The 22,262-nt window shown below is 44.3% G+C and overlaps 1 protein-coding gene across 4 annotated transcripts in view; it reads right to left on the minus strand.

The window, feature by feature from the left end:
* Positions 1-680: 680 nt before the first annotated feature.
* Positions 681-22,262, minus strand: part of SANBR (SANT and BTB domain regulator of CSR) — a 45,206-nt gene continuing 23,624 nt past the window's right edge. For 2 of the 4 annotated variants that reach the window (XM_072986993.2, XM_072986996.2), the window contains 11 exons: positions 21,313-21,465; positions 19,697-19,842; positions 18,580-18,679; positions 15,727-15,759; positions 12,651-12,753; positions 10,407-10,501; positions 8,801-8,829; positions 6,268-6,341; positions 4,881-4,969; positions 3,968-4,062; positions 681-964 (listed from right to left, as the gene is read on the minus strand). In XM_072986993.2, the coding sequence (XP_072843094.2) occupies positions 928-964; positions 3,968-4,062; positions 4,881-4,969; positions 6,268-6,341; positions 8,801-8,829; positions 10,407-10,501; positions 12,651-12,753; positions 15,727-15,759; positions 18,580-18,679; positions 19,697-19,842; positions 21,313-21,465 (954 nt within the window). In that variant the 3' untranslated portion in view covers positions 681-927. Of the gene's footprint in view, positions 965-3,967; positions 4,063-4,880; positions 4,970-6,267; positions 6,342-8,800; positions 8,830-10,406; positions 10,516-12,650; positions 12,754-15,726; positions 15,760-18,579; positions 18,680-19,696; positions 19,843-21,312; positions 21,466-22,262 lie in introns of all 4 variants that reach the window. The other 2 variants (XR_013539395.1, XM_072986995.2) reach the window with 2 other exon arrangements.

Here is a 22,262-nt window from a genome sequence, read left to right on the forward strand (position 1 = left end):
AACAAATGCCTTATATTAGACTTCATTCATCGCTTTTTCATGGACAACCCGGAATGGACAGCTTTAGAACATTCTGCCCTCATACATAAGGTTCTGCCCGACTAATCGAAGAGACCATTTTTTGAAGAAAAAGGAAAAAAGATCCCACATTTCCTGCTCACACCAAAAGTTATTATTCGGCTACAAACAGGAGCAACAGATGCATTGTCTTTATTCCGTTCAGTCACTGAGTCATTGATAGTACTAAACTAAAATCACCAGGAGAGTCCCTCTGGAGTAGATCCGACTGCTTGAGACCTCCAAGCTTCCATATACATTTTGGCAAAAAGGAGAACGGTGTGCTACCTGTTACTGCAGCCGGATGCAGGCAACTCTTTGTTCCACGAAGAAGAGAAAGGAGAGGCTTCTCTGATGATGGCAGAACGAAGGAGAAAGTGGAAATTATGCAGGCATTCTTTATGTCTTGCCTCCAATACAACTAATCACAGTGGTTCATCTGGCACCCTACCTGCCACCCAAGCAACTGAAGGCCACCAAAGGTCAAGAAGGAAGGAAGGAAGGAAGGAAGAGAAAGGCAGACTCAACATGAGTAAAATTGCAGAATTTACCAGTCTGTTAGCACCTTCCATCCCTCAATAAAATGAGGATCTCGTTGTGCAAGAGTATAAACCCACCACTGATTAAGGGAGAAAAATGCACTCTGTTTAATATAAGAAATTGTGTATTGACAACATACATGTAAAAGCAAAGTCTCCATTCATTCATCAGGACAGAAAAATGTACATAGCCAACAGTAATAAATAAGTCACTTAGAAGAAGCTTTAGGAAAAGACAGGCCCCAGATTCTGGAACCCAGCTGTAGTCACCGGGAAGCAGAAAAGTACTTTGGCTTCTGGCTGGAAGACGTGGGGGGGGGGTCTTTGCTCTTTACGTTGGACGTCCTTGGCCAAAGCGAGTCCTAGTCCTAGATTTGCAGAAACAAGTCGAACGAGGTGAGGTTAAAGTAACCATCTGCTGCATCACAGAATTCAAATTAATTTCTGATTATAGCACAGTTTCCTGCTTCATGGATTCCAGGGAACAACTTTATTTGGGAAGGAGATTCTAAGGAGCCTCACCTGCGATCTTCACTGGATCTACATCCAAGGTGGGGAAGGAGTTGCTCTCCAGAGGATGTCAGACAGGAGCTCCCCTAGACTTTCCCACAGCCCAAAGGGGGAACGGAGGTCCAGCATGATCTAGAAGGCTAGCCAATGGTCTTCAGCTCTGGGTCCCCAGAGGTGCTTGGACTAAAACTCCCAGGAGCCTTCACCACAAGTGGTGCTGGCCAGGATTTCTGGGCGTTGCAGTCCAAGGACCTCTCGGGGAGGGATTCAAGATTGGGAAGCCCCGGCAGTAGCCCTTTTTGAGCCCCCAAGAGTTACATCGTGGCACAACACATCAGTCGGATTCTCTCCAAAGAGAGAATGTCCAAACCCTTCCCCTTGCTATGGCATTGAGGCGCCCGCCCGCTCGAAGGACAGCCCTGTTATTTGGCTGTGGCAAAAACAAAAAAAGGTTTTGTGGTTCCTGAAAACACCAGCAGTTTCAATTCAGAGTCCCATAAAAACCCTTGGGATGAAATACACCAAGTCTAGGGGACGGATCCTGGACATGGAGAAAAAGGTCACTCTCCTTTCAGGATGGGCATCGTCCGGTCTTGAGGCCACACACAGCCCTCCTCCTGAAAGGTGCTTTTGCAGCCACACCCCCCCCCCATATTCTCATAAAAACCAACCAGTTGCTTATCAGCAATGGTGGTTCTCTGAGGGATCATCCGTTAATATTTATTTATTTATTTATTTATTTGATTTCTACCCTGCCCCCCTAGACAGCGTCTACTCGAGGCAGCTTACAAATATCATAAAATATAAAATATCATAAAAACATCATAAACATTAAACAATTGAATCAACAATACAGTGGTGCCTCGCATTACGATGTTAATTCATTCCAGCGAAATCGCTGTAGAACGAAAACATTGTAAAGCGAAATTAAAAAGCCCATAGAAACGCATTAAAACCTGTTTAATGCGTTCCGATGGGCTTAAAACTCACCGTCCAGCGAAGATCCTCCATACAGCACCCATTTTCACTGCCTGTCTTGCGAGGAATCCGTCCCTAAACACAGCGGGGAACCATTTTATTTACCCGGCGGACATTTTGAAACCGCTGATCAGCTGTTGGAAAATCGTCGTTTTGCAAAGAATCGGTTCCCAAAGCAGGGAACCGATCATCGCAAAGCCAAATTCCCCCATAGGAAACATCGTTTTGCAATCGCAAAAAGTTCATCGTAATGCGATTTTGTCATTAAACGAAGCAATCGTAATGCGAGGCACCACTGTATAGTATATTCAAGATGGGGAATGATAGAAAACAAGAAGATAGAATTCAAGAATTGACAGAAGGGAAGGCCTGCCTAAAGAGCCAAATCTTTAAATGGCTCTTAAAAACACTTAACTCACTCACACGGGTTTGACCGGACACTGAGAAACAACAGGTACAGGGAATCGGCCTTCTCTTCTTTGTGATTTCTGTGACTTACACAGGGGAACAGGGGACCTGTAGGCTCCATTGCTTGGGAGGAACTTGGGTACCTCCAGATCAGAGCAAATTTTCATGATTTGGCCTATGATTTGACCAATTTGGGTTTTCTGGACTCTGTTGACTCGCAACTACAGATTCCTGGCTAGCACCAGGGCAGCTTTCCCTCGTGAGGCAAACGAAGGGCCAAAATGCTCTCCTGCCACCAGTAAGCTGGAATAGACGGATGGCACACAGCGCGACAGGAAGTGTTCCACTCATTCAGAAGACTTAAGATCCTTCTCTCAGCTCGACACACAGACGGTCTGAACTACCAAGTTCCAAATGAGGCGACTCTTCTACAGGAGCCTCCTGGCACAGTAGTTAAACTGCAGTCCTGCAGTCCAGGCTCTGCTCACAACCTGAGTTTGAGCCCAGTGGCCTCAGGTAACCGGCTCAAGGTTGACTCCGCCTTCCAAGGTCGGGATGTTGAGTAGCCAGCTTGCTGGGGGTGGGAAGCAACGTGTTCCCGGCATAATTAAATGGTAAACTGCCCAGAGAGTGTTTGAAGCGCCATGGAGCGATATATAAGCAGGACACTTTGCTTTCTATGAGGTGAACCTGTCTCAAACGAAAACCAGGCACTTGAAATCTCTGTCAATGGGGGAGGGGATCTTTCCGGCACAGTGAACACACTTTGTTTGAAAAAAGGACTTTGCGGCCATGAATCTGGGAGGATGAAAATGAAAGTCACGGAGTTTGAATGAAACCGTAAAAGCAGCAACAGGAAAAAGAACAAAAAGCAGGGGCCAAAGAGAAGCTGCAGAATGGTAAAAAAAAAAAAACCCATCGCCACAATAACAAAGGCAGAAAAATGAGGAAAGGAACTCAGGGAGAAGTGGAGCCATCTTGATCTGCTGACAACGCTCGCTCTCCCATCGAAAGGCTGTGAGGGCTCAGTGGGGACCCTATCGGGCCACAGACACACTCGGGCAGGGGGGCAGAGCTCCCCACCAAAGATACGATACTCGGCTCTAGACGTTCCCAAATGTTCCTACACAGTGGGAATTCAGAGGTGTTTGCAGAAGAAATTTGAACAGCCTGCTCCTGGATCCCTCCCAGAACAGTCGCCGTTCTCCTCGAGAACAAGGCATAGCGGTTTGGGCGCACGTGTGTTCCAAAAAAGAAATGAGCTTCTGGCTGGAGGGGGGAGGGAGAGAGAGTGGGGAATATGTGGCTATGCAGCCCCCCACACACGGCAGGTCGCTATGAGACAACCGAAGCAACTCACTTTGCCTCGTTTACCTCTCCATCAGAGGCATGTGAGAAAAATGGCATGATGACTGGAGGAACAGACACACTGCTTTCTTCTTCTCACTCTGTGCTCTGGTCTGTTAAGCACTTACCTTGAATTTTTTTCCGAGACATTCTGGCGAGCGTTGCTCTGCGTCGCAGCCCCCCTGACCTGAGCTTCCAGCCTGGCATAAATTCCAGCGGCCGACTGCAAGTGAAGGAAGTCAAATGAGGATCTTGGGGTTTTTTTCCTTACCAAAAGTAATGCTAACTCAACAGCTTGCAGAACCACTGCAAGGTGAAGGACGGGTGCTTAAATAATATTTGAATCTTATTTATTCCTGTTCTGATTAATTTCATTTTTTGAGGGGACACCTACTTCTTAAAAAAAAGATTAGGTGCCTTAACAGATCATAAGCATACAACAATGAAATATAAAATAAAATAATAGGATAAATACTGTATTTTTCTATGTATAAGATGCCCCCATGTATAAGACACCCCCAATTTTCTAACCCAAAATTAAGAAATCTAAGTGGGGCTTAGCAAGTGTAGGGGGGAAGGGATCAAAGCACTGCAGGATCGCTTTGATCCCTTTTCCCTTTATGCAACCACGGGATTGCACTGATCCTTTCCCCCCTACTTTTGCTAAGCCCCATGGGACTTATTAAGCAGAGGGAAGAGCAGAGATCAAAGGCCTTCAGGATCATTTGATCCCTGCTTTCCCCTCCACTTGTGTTTGTTCTCTCCTCAGCTTACTTCCGTGTATAAGACGACCCTCAATTCTTAGTCTAAAGATTTCAGACAAAAGTATAGTCTTATATACAGAAAAATACAGTATACCAGATGTATAATATAAAGCAGCATCTCCCCAGTCAAATGAATTACAGAGATAATCCACAGGCGTGGAATGATGGAGATTAGTGGATTATGGATAAATCAGGAAATTATCCTTTCATGGATGCCCAGAGTATGTTAGTGGCTCACACAAATCAGTGGCATTACATGAACATCATCAAAGCTCACTTCTTTGTTTTCTTTCGATTTTGTCCTGTCAACTTCTCCTAGTCGCATTTTTATGAGGTGACCCGTGATCTCGGCCATCCTCCGCTGATCTGCAAGAAACACAGACAAGAACAGAGAAACAGACCTGTCAGTGCACCCCACACTCTTAGGGCCAGCTCGCTATGGCTGAGTACACTGCCAGAGTTGCTCTGCTGATCGAACGGGCAAATTTCATGTATTTTTCCCCCCACTGGCTGCATGTTGCAAAGGCTGACTCAAACAAGTACAGCCCAGTTCATGTGACCAAAGTGGCTTTCTTCTTCTCTGTTGCTAGGGGAGCATCTACTTTTTCAAGTCAGAAAGATTACATGGGTGTTCCCATACAGTTAGTTGTGATACATTCCTGTCAGGACACACATATGTGTGTGTGTGTGTGTGTGTGTGTGTGTGTGTGTGTGTGTGTGTGTGTGTGTGTGTGTGTGTGTGTGTGTGTGTGTGTGTGTGTGTGTGTGTGTGTGTGTTTTGGCAGTGTTTTGGTGCTGTGCACAGTTAGGGTCTAATGTTCAGGCCCCAGAGGGAATATGCAAAAAAAACGAAGCATCATTCATTCATTCATTCATTCATTCATTCATTCATTCATTCATTCATTCATTCATTCATTCATTCATTTTATTGCACTTGTATCTCGCCCATCTAGACAGTGTCTACTCTGGGCAGCTCATATCAAATAGAATAAAAACAATTAATATATATCATCAATTTCACAACAGTGAACAATCATTCAAGATGGAGATAAAAGATAAATCAGGTCCGATCCCTCCCACATGACTGTAATGTGGGAGGGATTGGACGCTCGTCATGAGTCCTGTCAAACACAGTAAGCTTCCGATTATGTTGGAAGGCCCTTTTGTTGTGAAGCAAAAGCTTAGTGCTGTAAATTACTTCACTGACAAGTCTGAAAGCAGACTTCAAACATTCATGAGTATAGCTTAATGTCTCTTCTCTACAATCTCTCCAAGTCCGGAAAAGATTGGCCCTCAGACATCCGAACTATGCATCCACAAAGTGGGTCCCCCCAGGAAAATGCCCTTTAGCAGCTGGACTGGAGAAAACCAAACTTCACCAAACTTGGAGGGACTGTAGAGGAGAGTCATGGGAAGCTTTTCTGTGATTTTAATATCTCTAGGTGCTTGGGGTGCCATGTTATAGCCAAACAAACCAACAAATCAAAAATTACTAAAAATTCATTGATTCATATTTGCTGGGGGAATTGATTCGTACAAATACGAATCAACGAATTAGTGATTTTTGAACAAATTTAGAGTTTTGTTTTTTTTAAATGTGCCCATTCTAATACATACGGCTCTGGCATTCATGTGCCAGTATTTTCAAGAAGAAGACACCTTACCTTCTTCTCTTTGAGCATCCTGGTTGAATCGAAGTGATCTGGAAGCGTCCCACTTGTTCTGCTGCATGCTTACTCTATTAAAAAGGCAAAGAAGCTATCAGAATTAAAACAAATCAAGTGGGCAGTGCTTTTTTCCTCTAGAGTGCAGGTGGGGTGATCTCAGCTAAGCCGATGGCCAATCTTCAACGGGAGGAGCAGATGAGGACTGCCAACTGCTCCCATCTGCTGCTGCTATGTGCCATCAAGTCAGAACTTATTTATAGCAATCCAAGTAGTGAGAAATTTAAGGAGTACCAGTACAGTCCCCCAGGGGGATTTCATGGCTGAGCAGGGATTCGAATCCAGGACTCCTGAGTCCTAGTCTGTCACTCAGTCCAATTTACAAAACAGGCAAGCTTTCCCTTGGAACGGCTGCCGAGTGGGGTTCTTAAAATGGATTGTTGTACCTTACTGCATTAACTGTATTTTGGTATTACTTGTTTTTTATTTGTTTATACATTCATTCATTCATTCAATTTGTATCCTCTTCCCATTAGTGCCGAGATTACTGTATTCATCGATCCTTTAAAGTATTTTATACTCATTGTTGCTAACTTAAATACTGCCTTTCAATTGTTGAAAGCCGGGGCCTTTTTAAGGAGAAAGGCAAGTTAAACATGCTTTAAGCAAACAAACAAACAAACAAACAAACAAACAAATATAACTTAAAATGAATGGAAAGCAGCCACTGCAATGCTTGGAAAGCAGAAAGGAAGCCTGTACCAAAATATTTTTGTGCCAGATTATACCACCAATTTTTGGCAACTTTTAAAAATACATTTTTGAGTGCTCTCTGGAAAGTCTTGTGGGGGAAGGTCATGAACATGTTGCCTGTTCAACAGCAACCATTCCTTGAGCCGCTGGCCACCAACAGCTGCCCACTCTTGAAGCCCCCTCAGACACGGAGCCGACCAGAATCGCCAGATCCTCTCCAGATGTGGGCCAAGTCCTCCAGAGGTTTCTGGAGGCCAACCCCGATCAGTCCAAGCAGCCTCCATCCCAAGTGCTGAGAGATATTGGGGGAACTGTAGTCCATCAACATCAGAAGGGCTGCCCGTTGACCACCCCCAGAGCTCAGAGATGCATCATGTAGGTCTTTCCTCCCACACGATTCATTCTGGGAACCGAGAGCTCGCGTAGCATCTCCCCCCGAGCTACAGAAACAAATCCTGCTGCTAAACCAACAAGGAAACTTATGGCATCGGATGCACTGAATGAAACAGGTACCATCCATCCAAGCTTCTGTGAGATGAAACTTGTCAGTCCTTAAAATGCAACAAGATCCCCCCCAGACTCCTTGCAGGAGACTAACATGGTCATCCCCCCAAAAATCTTGCTGCTGAAAACCTCCTTCTCCCGCCCGCATGCTCAGTTTGGTCTTGCATGTCAGGGGGCTCCTCATGAGCCACCGTAGTAGTCTAGATATGATACTGGGTTTCTGTAACCATTACTAAGAATTAACCGTCCTTCTGCTTCCATGATAGGCCACAGTCTACTAACCAACTTATTGTGGAGGATCCTCTTATAATCTTTCAGCATTCTAGCAGCATTTTAGGCACTCCGCGTTTCTCAAAATCCCATCTCCTCTGCCTACCAACACATCACAAACAATGTATATAATGACATATAAATAACCCTCTTGGAGGCAGGCTGGATAATTCAGTGAGTTATGGATCTGGCTGCAGAGCCAAAGGCTAGCCATTCAACCACCCACTGTGGGTCCTTGGAGAAAAATCAATCTATGTAGCCCTGGGCAAGCTTTATGGTACCAAAGCATCCCCAGAAGAAGCCATCTCAGAGTATTCTTTGCCTAGAAAACCATAAGAAAGGTTGCCCTAAGTCAGAATTGACTTGACTTCTTATCCCTCTCAGTGGGACTAACATTCTTTTGACAGAATGAGTGGGGGGACGACTTAGTGTACCAAAGGCTGAGCATTACTGTCACAGCATCCAAACCCAGCCAACGACAAAGCTCTGATCTAGAAGTACAAGCCAGTCTGAAGGTCGCTCACAATCCTGGCTTAGAGGGAGAAGCACAAGCCGCAGTCTGGCCTGTTCAGATGTCAACGGCAAACTATGCTCCCTGCTGAAAAGGTTGGTGGCTAACTGAACGAATCAGAAGAGGAAGGAAGTATCAGAGCCCACGTCTCATCCCTCTAGCACCAAAACAGGAGGTTCATCTAAATGCAAGCCAATCTAACAACTGGAAAGGAGGAATTTTCTAAGGAACCCTGTTTTAATGAGTGCTTTGCTGACAGCACCAGATTCCCACATAGCTGGAAAGCGTAAAGGATCGTCTGAGTTTTAAAAATGCTAAATTGTTCCTTGCATTCAGAAGTACTGAGAACAGAGGTTCAACTGAGCTGTCAATGGGCCATCACCCCGAGACTCGCCACCACAGGTATGTCTTTTTGAGACATTAAAGCCACCCGTCAATGTTTTAAATTCACATTCGCTCCCCTTTTAGCCATGCTTCCTCAAAACATTTACTTACATAAAAGGAGAGGGGTCTCGAGAATTGGCCTGTCAAGAAAAAGGCAGAGAGATACAGCACATGGTGAAAACGGTATTCTGAGATTTTTTTTGGATCAGTTTCACCTGTTTAGAATTTGCAACTCAAACTGTATTTTCCCTCAATTACAGGACATAGTTCAAGTTTTTAGATATAAATTATAATGAGTTCTGCAATAGTTGCAGAACAAAGTATAACATTTCACCACAAAAAAATATATATCCTGTGGACTGCAGGTGGAAAATTTTTGGAGGCATCAGGAGCCACGTTTACACCCCCAGGTGCCATTATTAACTTCACCATGTCCAGAAAAAAACAGAAAAGATAAAAAATGAAAACCCAAGTGGCTAAAATTTCACATCCAGTTTTATTTGGAGGAGGAGTTAGAGAGCCTTGTGCCTGTTTTATTACAAAATCACATCTCCCGGAAGCTTACAGGTGCAAGGTGTTCAATTTGGACTTAGCTGGGGAGAGGATCCTGCGTGAACTGCTGATTGCACTTTATCCACTTTTTTGCTGTAGGCAGAAAGCTGGAAATAATGAAGTCACCTTGTCCTGCTATAATCAACCGCATTAAACCAGGATTGAATCACGGAATTGTAGAATCATGGAATCATTGAAATGGAAGGAACCTATATAAGGCCATCGAGTCCAATCCCTTACGAGTTTTTAAAAAACACAGATTTCTCACAACTAGATCACAGATGGGCGGGATACAAATCAAATAAATAAATAATAAATAAATAAAATAAAGACCCCGCCAGCCTGTGGAGGCTGGTAAGTGGCCCAGCTGGCCTGGGGTGCTGGTGGTGCTCCACCACAACTAGGGTGTTGTGCCTTGTGCTTCACACAAAGCACAAAGCGCCAACGTCTAATCACTAGAAACATTGCTCTTGTGTTATTACTTTAAAAAGTCTGATTTTCAAGACTGGTTGGAAGAACAAGTTAAACTGAAAGCAAAGTAAAGCAAGCAAGACAAAAATGAGTACCTTTTCACCATAAAACATGCTTCCATCGCAGTCCTAATGATCAGGAGTAGCTTATTGTCTTAAAAAGACATGAACCACTTCTGTAACAAATCTAATCCTGGAGTCCACGCAGCAAAACACCAGCCATTGTCCCTTTGTGTAATGTAATTTATTTGCACAACGTACTTGAACAATTTTGCTTGGTTTGCACGTGCACACACAAACTTGATCCTGTCATCTTCTTTTGTGTCGAGTGCCACGAAACAACATACCCCTTTGTAAGGCAAGGAAAATCATTCTACTAGTCTTCATTCTCATATGCGAGGACAGGACACATGAAGATTTGCATCCTTACTAGATACGTGGTAACCAAAACCCTTCCAGCGCTATGCCACGTTTATTTATTGGATTTGTATTCCCGCTCATCTAGACCAAAGGTATACATGATTTCCACAGTTGTGGGTGGGGAGAGAAATGAAATGAAAAAGAACCTAGAGGGAGAATGGAGAATATTGCTCTTCCTCACTTCTGCTTTAGAAACTTTTACTTTAGGAACTTGGGAGAGGTCGAAATGCACCAAACATGGCATTAGGGCCACCCTACCAATATCTCAGACTTACCTTCTCCAGCGACTTCTCTTTCTTTTGGACACTGGGCGAAGACACTTGTTTCTTTGGATGTTTCATAAATTTCTTTGGCCTCTCTTTTTTCCCTGCTGACCAGAAAGACCTGTTAGCCAAGCACAATGAAGCACAAACCATAACTAGAAAGACTTCATAATACCCTGTTTCCCCGAAAATAAGACCTAACCTGAAAATAAGCCCTAGTAGGATTTTTCAGGATGCTCGTCATATAAGCCCTACCCCAAAAATAAGCCCTAGTTAAGCGAAAGCCCACCTTCCACCCTTGTGCAGCAACCAGAAGATGATGACATGACTGTATTTGAATAAACATAGATTGTTGTACATTAAAAAAATAAAACATCCCTAAAATAAGCCCTAATGTGGCTTCTGGAGCAAAAATTAATATAAGACCCTGTCTTATTTTTGGGGAAACAAGGCACATGTGCCAACAAGTCAATTCTGACGTATGGTGACCCTTTTCAGGACTTTCTAGGTAGAGAATCCACAAAAGTAGTTTATCATTCTCTCCTTCTAGGGCCGCTCTGGGACCATGCAGCTTGCCCGAGGCTACAATGGCTGGCTCAAAGGAAGCACAGTGGGGAATCGAACTCCCAACCTTTGGTTCTGCAGCCAGATACTTTTAAGCCACCGAGATAACCAGTCGGCTTAAGATGTCCAAATTCTCACTGTACGATCACGAGTAGCATCTCCTCCTTTCCATGCTTATCACAGTCACACCAGACAAGCATCAGAGGAAGCCCCATTGTTTGGACCTCCAGTGCTTCTTGCATTGTCTGGAAACTAAGCCACCGAGTTGTACTAGAACCAAAGAAATGAATAGCTATTATGTTCCATGAGCATCGTTCACCATTGGAGTTGGCTAACACCATTAGGACACCACTAAAATATGATGAAAAGTCTCCTACCCCAATGTTTCATTCAAGCGGTGGCTGAAAAACTCTAGGGGATCTATGATGGAGGAGGAAGGAGAGTGGCCAACTCTGAAGCAAGAATCTTTCGTATGTGCTAGCAAGCAATGTGGAAGCACAAAAAAACCTTTAATGTAAACGTTTCACTCAGCGCTGCTCGTTAGGCAGGCTAAAATCCCAGGACCTACACACCAATGTTTCAGGATTTGCTTTTCCATACATAAAGCTTCTTTCTTGGGCCAACGGTCAAATCCCCTCTTGGTGCTCGCCAGGAAATGGGCCAGCCATGACCACCCAAGGTAGTGTGTGTGGCAGATGGGGTGATGTGCCCTGGGACTTGGGTGGTAACTGGGCAAGCCGCATGCTCCCAGAAAGAGCAGGAGGAGTATTAAATAGGAAGAAAATCTTGAGAGGGTCAATACAAGGCACAGGCAATTTAACAGAATGTAACAATAACAAATATTAGCAGAGAGGCTCTGCTGGTCACAGAGCTAACCAACCAGCTAACTAACTATATTTTCATCTTGCCTTTCTCCTTAAAAAGGACCCAAGGTGACTTACCGTATTTTTCACTCCATAAGATGCACCTCATTTTTAGGGGAGGAAAAGTGGAAAAAATATTCTGGCAATTTCGGCCCACTGGGCCCATGGGGGTGGAGGTGGGGGGAGCCTTGGAGGCTCCTCCACCACCACCCCTGGGGCCAGCAGGGGCGAAATTGCCAGCTTCCAGGACCCTTCTGAGGCTTTCCAAGCCTCCGAAGGGTCCTAGAAAGTCGTGATTTTGCTGCCGCTGGCCTCGTGGGGGGGGGGTAGCCTCCGAAGGGTCCTGGAAGGCACTCTCAGACCCTTTGGAGGCTCCCCCTGCCCCCCCGCAGGGCCAGCGGGGGCGAAATTGCCAGCTTCCAGGATCCTTCTGAGGCTTTCCTCCGAAGGGTCCTGGAAGGTCACGTTTTCACCCCCGCTGGCCCCACGGGTGTGTGTGGGGGGGGTAGCCTCCAAAGAGTCCTGGAAGGCACTCTCAGACCCTTCTGAGGCTCCCCCACCATCCCCCCACTGGGCCCTGGGGAGCGCTGTTTTACAGTATTCGCTCCATAAGACGCAGACACTTCCCCGCCACTTTTTTTTGGGGGGGGGAGTGCGTCTTATAGAGTGAAAAATACGGTACATCATTAAAAGACAGCATTTAAAGCTAACAACGGTGAGTGTACAAACAACAAAAAAGGTCAAACAAATGCCATATTAAAAGAAGTAGTCTCTTGAGGCGAAGATCAAACGCACAGTGTGCTGACATCAATCCCTTGGAAGGACATACCTGGTTTCTTGTATACAACTTCCTCTTCATCACCGACTTCATCTTCTGTAACCTCCGAGCCAGTGGTGTATTCCTCGTCTTCGGAAAGCAGCAGCTGTTGCTTCTGTCATTGTCCAGGAAGAAATATAACAAGGAACACTTTTCTCTTCAAAAAGACTGCTCGTCATTTCTTTCCCCCAGTCCCTGCCACTGAGCCACCTTTTCTTAAGCTTGACAAAACTGCCTTTTCAAAGTTGGCACTAGCAACTTCGGTTCTTAAGGAATAAGTTTTTTCTCCTCCATGAGGTTGCATGACAACCATTGAGTTGCAGGTATATAGACCACCACCGAAAAGGCAAAAGTAACAGTTAGCTAAAAGAGATGGGCGCGAACTGCCAGTTTAGCAGTTCCTGCCAATTCATTTATCAGGCAAACAGGCGTTTCAGTGCTTCCCAGCTCCGCCTCCTCCAGCAGGCGCCCAGTCAGAGGCAGCGCCCAGAAGAGGCGGGACAGGGGAGCCGGAGCACTGCCTTTGAATGGGCGCCTCTTGAAGGAGGCGGGGCAGGGAAGCCCCAAACACCTGTTTGAACTGTCACAAACTGCTGAATTAGTGGTTTCTGCCCATTTCTAACAGTTTAAAAAGAACTGAGTATTCTGAAAGATTGAATATTTCGGAGCTTTACATGGAAACGGCTTCCAAGCCAACATTTGCAATTAATGTATAGCTTATTTCTATGCCACCTTTCGCTTATATCACCTCACACATCTGTCCTGCCAGGGTAACACACTTCAGACTAGACAATGAAGTATAATGTACAGTTTAAAACATGAAAAATAACTAGAAGGCTTTGGGAGAAAAAGGGCAGAACTGAGTTAAAATCTGCACTATTAACATTTTTAGCACAAAAATATTTTTCACTGCTGTTTTCAGGAAGGCAGTAGAAGGGCATCGCTTTACTCTGCTTCCCAATGCAAATGGCTCTGCCACACAAACATTCTGCCACACCGAACTGTTGTGTGGCTCGCATGCGAGGAGGACAACCAAGCTTCAGGTTCCTTCAAGTGTGAACATTTGACATAGCTCAGGAAGACTCTGAAAGGGACATTGCTTGGAAAACTTACTTTTCTGGGCAAAAAAACCACACAAAAACCTAGAAGCTTTCAGCCAGTCTGTGACCATTCTAGGAGCTGCCTTTCAGAAAAGTAACTTTTCCACAAGGTCTACTTGGTTGCCCCCCCCCATCCCAGTGGTGCCTCTCAAGACACTGACTTGATCCTTCCACCGCTTCCTTGGGATTTGTAGGTGGAAATGAGAGATGATAACCAAGCAAGGGCACTTCAGCTCAAACCATGGGGAGGTTGCTCCTGGCTGCTTCAGGCACAGCTTAAAAACATCAGAGACAAGACAGAACCTGGAAGTCCCACAGAAGCCGTACCGATCAGAACAGGAATCCCCTGGCTTCACCTTTTAAGCCTAACCTCCCAAAAAAGATATGGGGCGATTGTTTCTTTTTGAAAAAGAAAACAACCACTATATTCAATGACAGGGAAGGCTACTGCCAGGCGTAGGAGAACTAATCTAGCTTCAACTGCCCATTCCCTGGCTTAAGCCATCTTCCAGGATGGCCAAGTCTCTTTCCGTCCCCAGACCAAGGAGGAAACAAGACTTGAAGGGAATTAGATAACTGATATCATCCCATACTACCTAGAGTTGAGAACTGTATACTATTAAAACAAAAATGAATATTGCCCAAGAAATATTATGACTTCAAGTCCATTAAGCTCATAGAAGCTGCACATCCAGCTACCTCCTCATCCTAACATGGCAAAGGGACCCTGTTTTCAAGGAAAGGGGTGGGAAGAAATTTGATATCATGATGAAGCCTCTTGAAGGGTAGACCAGCCTCGCACAGATTACACCAAATGTACAAAATGTCTCACAAGGGTACTAGATAGCGCATCCACTTCCTACCATATCCTTTCAATAACACACAGGTTTATCTACTATACTTCAGTTCCAACGTTCTTTTGAAAAGCTGAATTGTTTAAACCATGATTCCAGGGTTCTTCCATAGGAGCAGTGTTTAAGGATAGACCTGGATTTGCTTGGATGGAAAAACCACCCTATCTACAATCTAACTACTGTATTTTTCGCTCCATAAGACGCACCTCTCCATAAGACGCACCAAATTAGGAGAAGAAAACAGGGAAAAATAATCTGTTTTCGTCTCTCCATAAGACGCACACTTTCCATCCCCCTGTTTTGTGGAAAAAGTGTCTTATAGTGCGAAAAATACGGTATTTGCTGAGGTTGTAGTTTTTTGGGGCTGTCTGGCTATGTTCTTGAGGTTTTTCTTCCTAATGTTTCGCCAGTCTCTGTGGCCGGCATCTTTAGAGAACAGCAGGAGGCAGAGTTGTGACTCCAGTCCTCTGAAGATGCCGGCCACAGAGACCGGCGAAACGTTAGGAAGAAAAACCATAAGAACACGGCCAGACAGCCAAAAAAACCTACAACCACCATCAGATCCCAGCTGTGAAAGCCTTCAAGAATATGTAATTTGCTGAGTTCCTTGTACCAGGTGTGCAGAAGCAAACAGAATCATTGAATCATCAAATTGTGAAGTTGGAAGGGGCTTATGAGGCCATCAAGTCCAACCAACTGCTGAAGGCAGGGATCCAAATCAAAGAGTATCTGCTAGGGGGTTGCCTACATTTCTCTTTAAGGCCTCCAGTGTTGGAGCCCTCATCACCTCCCATGGCCGTTGGCTCCACTGCTTTACTGCTCTAACAGTTAAGAAGCACACGGAATAGTTGAGATGGCAACCTTGGGGCCCAAGCAGATGCAACACTACAGGTTGCCATGGAAAAAGCGACCTGTAAAGGACCTCAGAGTTTGAGAAAGTTACATTTTGGGGCCACAACTCACCCAACCCCAAATGCCCCAGCCAGCATAGACATCTTGGCTGAGAGATGCTGAGAGCTGAAGACCAAAAGATACCTTTTCCAAGCCTGAATGTACGCAATGCTGATCGGTCAATAATATACAAAACACAAGAATGATCATCACATGGAATGGAGGTAAATGGGATAAACCTACCAGCTGCAGAGTCCAATTTTTGAGGGAAAGGAACTGCAAAAGAAGAGAAAGAGAAGATCAGCGTGGGTGGAAATATTAGAGAAGGGGGCGGCCTCTTTTATGGCACCCGTTTGCCCCTAGACAAACCACTCAACCATATCAAGAACAACACAAGGAGCTGTGAAAATAATTTCAGTGTACAGTGGTGCCTCGCATAGCGAGGTTAATCCGTTCCGGATCAACCTTCGCTATGCTGAAGCATCGTTGAACGAGGCAGGGAATTCCATTGGAACGCATTAAACATGGTTTAATGCGTTCCAAATGGGCCGAATATTCACCGTTCAGCGATGCTTCTTAATGGCCAGCAGCCATTTTCGCGCCCTCCCCTCACTTAACGAGGGCGCAAAAATGTTGCGCGCGGCCATTTTGGGCCATTTCCGGGCTTCCGGCGGCCATTTTGGCCGCTGAACAGCTGATCGTCGGGCTTCGTTTTGCGAAGATCGGTAAGCGAAATGCTTACCGATCTTCGCAAAGCGAATTTTGCCCTATCTAAAAAACGTTGAGCGATCGCATTAGCAATCCAAAAAAAGGGATCGCTATGCGATTTCGTCGTTGTACGGTGCGCTCGTTAAGCGAGGCACCACTGTATAAACCAGAATTTTCCGGGAATGCTTTGGTCAGCAGTCCATAAAGGATCTTGAAGGGAGCATGTCGGCCTGCTTCCACCCCACGGAAGACCAGAGTCTGAAGCAGAGTGCTTCCACTCTCGGTGGAGATGCTCCATGTTTATTTATTTTAGATTTTCCAACTCCATGCAAATTGGAACCTCGAATCCTACTCAGCTGAGTCATCTCTGCAGACCACCTGCCACGCTCTTCATACGGCACTGCAATGAAGGACCCAGGCTAAAACACACACACACACACCCTTTTGCAGAAGGACTAGTGGTTTCTATTATGCCCAAAGAGCCAACTAAGTTTTTGCAAAAGCAAGGGATTGAAATGCAGAATGAAACAAAGGAAGGATTACACAGCTCAATCATGTAGGGGTGCACTCTTTCATGCTTTTCAACTACAATCTCCAGAATTCCTAGCAACTGGAGTTGTTTGGAGGTATACCTTCTTTAGCATCTACTGGGCAGCAAATGCTGGAAAAGGTGATGGTTGAGGTAACTAACCTTCAAGATCTCCACAGGGATCTTCTCTCTCCTATTTTCCGAAAATTTCCGGGAAGATCCGATGAATTTTATATTCTTTTGCTGCTCTCCAATAAAGTTTCCTACATTACTAGTAAAGACTGCACTGTCGCTATAGCTTGCCGCAGTCTCCTGACCACATAAGGTTTCCAAGTGCCCCCCGCCCTGGTTAAGAGATTTCTTCTTTAACTTAACTTTCCAGGATAGTTGGGGTGGTGTATTGATGGTTATTATTAATTTCATCTTATATCGTGTGACTGCTGTGATGTTTTAAAAAACTTTTATATCCTCCAATGCTGCTAGCTAACTTAGAACTTCTTTTTTAACTTTAGTGTCATAAAAGAACCAGACAGTGCACTGATGGTGACATTTCTTGTCCAATGTCTCTGATATTATGTAATTTTATCTATATAATGTAATTTTATCTATATAATGTATTTTTATGTAAATAATGTATTTTTATCTTCCTGGTCCTTGACCGTAATAAATTATTATTATTATTCAAAAATTCCAGACACAGTCAAAAGTATGAAAACACTGACTGGTATTATATAACAGATACAAGTTTTAACCAAAAACCTAAGAATCTGTTAAATATCCATGCAGTATGTATGCTGTTCCTAATATTGCCATTTTTTGTAGCTCTGATGGTGTGATTTCTGAGATCTCCAACAGCTTATAGTACTGTGTGAAATTTCTTGAAATTGTTCCCAAAGCCCCAATGACTACGGGGGACCATAGAAGTGTGTTTCTTCCAGAAGCGAGATGTTTTGATGGCCAGGTCTCTCTGTACTTTGTTAGTTTTTCCAATTCTTTATTTTCAACTCTGGCATTCCCTGGAATTGCAATGTCAAAGAGCCGGACATTTCTTTGTTCTATTACTACTAGGTCCAGTGTGTTATGTTCAAGGTGTCTCTCTGTTTGGATCCAAAAATCCAACAAGATCTAGACTTCCTCATTTTTCTGACACCTTCTCTACCTGATCAATGCACTAACTTTGCAACTCAGTCATGTCTAACTTCGTAATCTGTGCAATCTTTGGCCATTCGCAGATGAGGTGTGACACAGTTTCAGCTTTTTCTTGGCAGAGTCGACATTAGCTGTTAGCACTAATTCCATGGATGATGATGAATACCTTCCCTAAAGGGGTGAAGGGTACTGACTTGGATTTGTGGGCTGCAATTCCCAGAATTCATGGAGAGTACATCACTACAATCAAATAACCCGAAATCATGAATTGGTATCACACATGGACCAAGTTTGCTCAGATGAGAGACGTCTCTCTCTCTCTCTCTCTCTCTCTCTCACTCTCTCTCTCTCTCTCTCTCTCACACACACACACACACACACAAAACAGAGGCTGCATATGGGAGCTTGTAAATGTTTCCCACCCAAATGCATTTCAGTGCTTCTCTTTGAAAGCAAGGAGGGGCAACTTTTTAAAATTATTTTTATTATTAAGCTCTAGGATGCTAGCAGGATGCAGCTCCACCATCCCTGACAAATGGTCAGGCTGGCTGGAGAGGAAGACACACCTGGAGAGTAAAAGGCTCATTTCTTAAAGAAAGCAGGAGGTAGAACACCGGTTCCCTGCAATATCCCAGTTCTTAGGTTGAAGCCAACGCCTCTAAGGTAATGAAATCAAACACCAATGTGACGACCGGAAAATAATTACTCACAGCATTGATTTCTCCTGCTTTGGGGCCCCACGATGAATTCGGTTCCAACAGCACATCGCATTCAATACCCTTCTCATCGTTCAACCCAATTCCAGAATCACTTGGGGGGGGGGGTGGAAGAGAGAAACATTTGAATACATCATGGGATATAATGTTATGAATTCCAGAGAAGCCCATTCAAACAGGCTGGAAAGCATCCTTCCTGTACGGATGCAACAGCAATGTGTTACATCCAGGAAAGACCCCCAAGCTCGCTCCTCTTCCAGTTAAGGACCTCTCTTTCATGCCCTTCTTTTCTCATTTGTTTTCTTTTAAATGGTCAGCTGTTAGCATCTGGACTTCTGGTTTCTCATTAACATATAGACCAGACTCCATTCCTTCTGGCCTTGAGGAAACAGGTAAAAACAGTAGTGTCTGAACAGGCCTTCAGAAAGATTGACATCCTCATGGATGCATGAATTGGTATACTGTATTGATTTTTATTCAATGTTGCCTCTAGGTTTGTTTTATATTTGGGGTCATTACTGTTGCAATTTGGATCTCATTACGTCTTTGGGGGCTGGGTAGTTGTGTTTTTTAAATCACTGTTAGCCACCCAGAGTAGTCCTGGTCACTTGATGGGCTGGATAGAAATGTAATAAATAAACAAATAAATCAATATATTAAATGGCAGAACTATTCCCCATTTCACGTGTTTTGCTATCTCTCTGTCTTTATTCATTTGCTTTCAGTACCTCTTCACTGGCTACCCTTCCGAGCATCCTGAGATAAACCCACAATTTAAATGTTCCACCCCATTCTTATCCCTACTGGAGATAAAAGTCAATAAATTCCATGCCATATGGAAGAACCAGGAATTCTGTTGAAGTTTTTCGCATGCACACAATCAACGGCTCAAACAGTCCTCCGTGGCAGAACATTCTTCCTGTGACAGGTTGTGCACCCGATTCCACAACTAGTGCACAACCGCACACAGAAAAGACAAGCCACTAGGGTCAGAGGAACTGCCTCCACAACTGCCCTTTTAACTCCACATTTTTTGTAAACAGGATCCTGGCCACTGGCTCCTGTCCTTCACTTACCCAGGGAAAACACAAAAGTGGATCTACCTCCTTACCTGTTTTGGTCTTTGGAAAAAGGCACGATAAGGACATTTCTGTGCTGAGTAAAGTCACTCAGGATTTTAGCAGTGTGATAGGGCACGGCATCCCCTCCTTCTCCTCCAGCGGGCAAGCCAATGACATGGTCCCTTACTTTACATCCCTTCCATTACAAAAGAAGAGAAAGGAAGAACGGTGTCAGTTTGGACTGTGCTCTTGTTGAAGGCGGACATAAAATGTCTGTTCTTTGCAAATCATGATTTCAGATACTCAATCCTAATTTCATTATTTGGACTCATGACTAAACTCGGAATTTCATCCTTTTTTTCAGCTTCACGTCTGCCTTTCTTACACAAATGGGGCTTAAGGCGAAACAGCACAAAGATACAAAGGCCAGTATCCCACTGAATCTCTTGCCAGGCAGGAAGTTCCACCAAGTGCAAGCGAAGAGCATGACACCACGCGCTGCTCCTCCGCAAGGGGTGACCTGCACAAAAGATAACCACCTTCTGTGTTGCCAACAGAGGGTCCCATGTCGTTACACAGAGAGGCTCGCCAGCTCAGAGCAAAGGATTCTGGCTCACATGTATTCAAGCAGATAAGAAAAATTGAACACAGAGTTTAAGCTAGAAAGAGGAAAATACAGCATCCCTGCAATTAAAAGTTTCTGTCTGTAGCAAGTCATGGCCTGAGTGCAGAAAGAGAACAGGGAAGGGAATCACAGCCTAACTTCCCTAGAATGAGAGTTCCCAAGCTGGGGGCCAGTCACTGAGAAAGGTATCCATATTAGATATGTATTAAACTTCTTCACTGTTAGAGCAGTACGACGATGTAACCCATGACCTTGGGAAATGGTGAGCATTCCGAAGCTGGAGGCCTTCAAGAGAACATTGGACAACCGTCTCTCAGATCTCCTTTGATCTGGATCAAAGGGTTGAGCTCGATGGCTTTATAGGCCCCTTCCAATTCAATTATTCCAATTCAATTATTCAATGAATTGTTCTGTGATCCTATGACCCAGTTGTGTCCATCTGCACAAGGCTACAGTATAACTTGCATAGATTTAGTTTGTGTGCTATCCAGGGGCGTCCATACACCAAAGGGTAGGAAACACAAACACACAACACACACACACAGTGGTGCCTCGCTTAACGAGCACACCGTTTAACGACGAATCCGCATAGCAACGCGTTTTTTTCGATCGCTAATGCGATCGCATTGCGATGTTTAGATAGCCTAAACATCACACTGTGATGATCGGTAAGCGTTTCACTTACTGATCTTCACATTGCGATGTTTAGAAAACAGCTGATCGGCGGTTCCAAAATGGCCGCTAGGTGCAGAAAATCGCTGCCCGCAGCGTTTTCGCACCCTGCCCTCGCTTACCGGGCAGCGAAAATGGCAGCTGGATGGGGGAATCTTCGCTTACCGGTGAGTTTTTCCCCAATAGGAACGCATTAAACAGAGTTTAATGCGTTCCTATGGGTTTCCCCCCGCACAGCGACGAATCCGGATAGCGGCGTTAATCCTGCAACGGATTAACGTTGCTATGCGGGGCACTACTGTATAGAATTTTACTGCACTGAATGGAAAAAGCCCAGCAAGATTTACCGTCTGCTTCCTGAGTACATACTTTTGGAAGAGGAGCAGGATCAAATCGAAGAACCCTTTGGTTACAACAGGGATAAACTCCGGTGCCCGTTGAACCAAGAGCACTTGCCACACCTGGGTAGAGCACCGGCTGAGGATGGTATTGGCAATGTGAGAATTCAGTGCATGGAAAGGTCTGCAAGGGAGAGGCAACAACAACAATCACCATCACTATCACACCTTGAAAGGTTTACTTTTCCTATTTAAAAGTGAGAAAGAGAGAGAGAAAGGGAGAAAGGGACAGACAGACGAACAAGTTTATGATATGCCAAGAGCATAGCTTGGAATAACCTACAAATAACATAAATTGTGCTTTAAGATAACAAGGGTGTAACTAGGTTACATTTCAAAAACACAAAAAATTATTTGCTGGTATAATGAGTAGCATTCTTTAACTACTTTCAGCAGTTACATTTTTATGTGCATTTTGACAAGAATTTTTTAAAGTTTTATGCCATCCTCTTAAAATCCTAGGTAGCAAGGGAAGTATTGTTTTGCATTTTCAAGGTGCAATATTAGAATTGCCCACTTCAGGCAATCAGTAAGCATTTCTTTGTAATTTTTTTTTTACCTGCCGGTTATGACAATACAAGCATCAATACTGGCTTGCTTGTGTGGATGAAATATTGATAACAGAAATAGTCACCAGATTGCTTATAAGGAAAGACGCTCACTAGAAAAGACAATAATGCAAGGAAAAGTAGAAGGCAGCAGGAAAAGACATAAACCAGACATCAGATGGACTGACTAGAAACCCACAAGGTTTAATCTGCAACACCTATGCAATGCTGTTAATAACAGGGTCTTCTGGAGGTTATTAATTCATAGAGTTGTCATTAGCTGGAAGTAACTTGATGGCACACAAAAACAAAGGAAGGAGTAACTTAGCAAATTCCTATAAAACACACACACACATACATACACATATCACGC

The sequence above is a fragment of the Pogona vitticeps genome, chromosome 1, assembly GCF_051106095.1.
Source record: "Pogona vitticeps strain Pit_001003342236 chromosome 1, PviZW2.1, whole genome shotgun sequence".
Classification (NCBI taxonomy): Eukaryota; Metazoa; Chordata; class Lepidosauria; order Squamata; family Agamidae; genus Pogona; species Pogona vitticeps.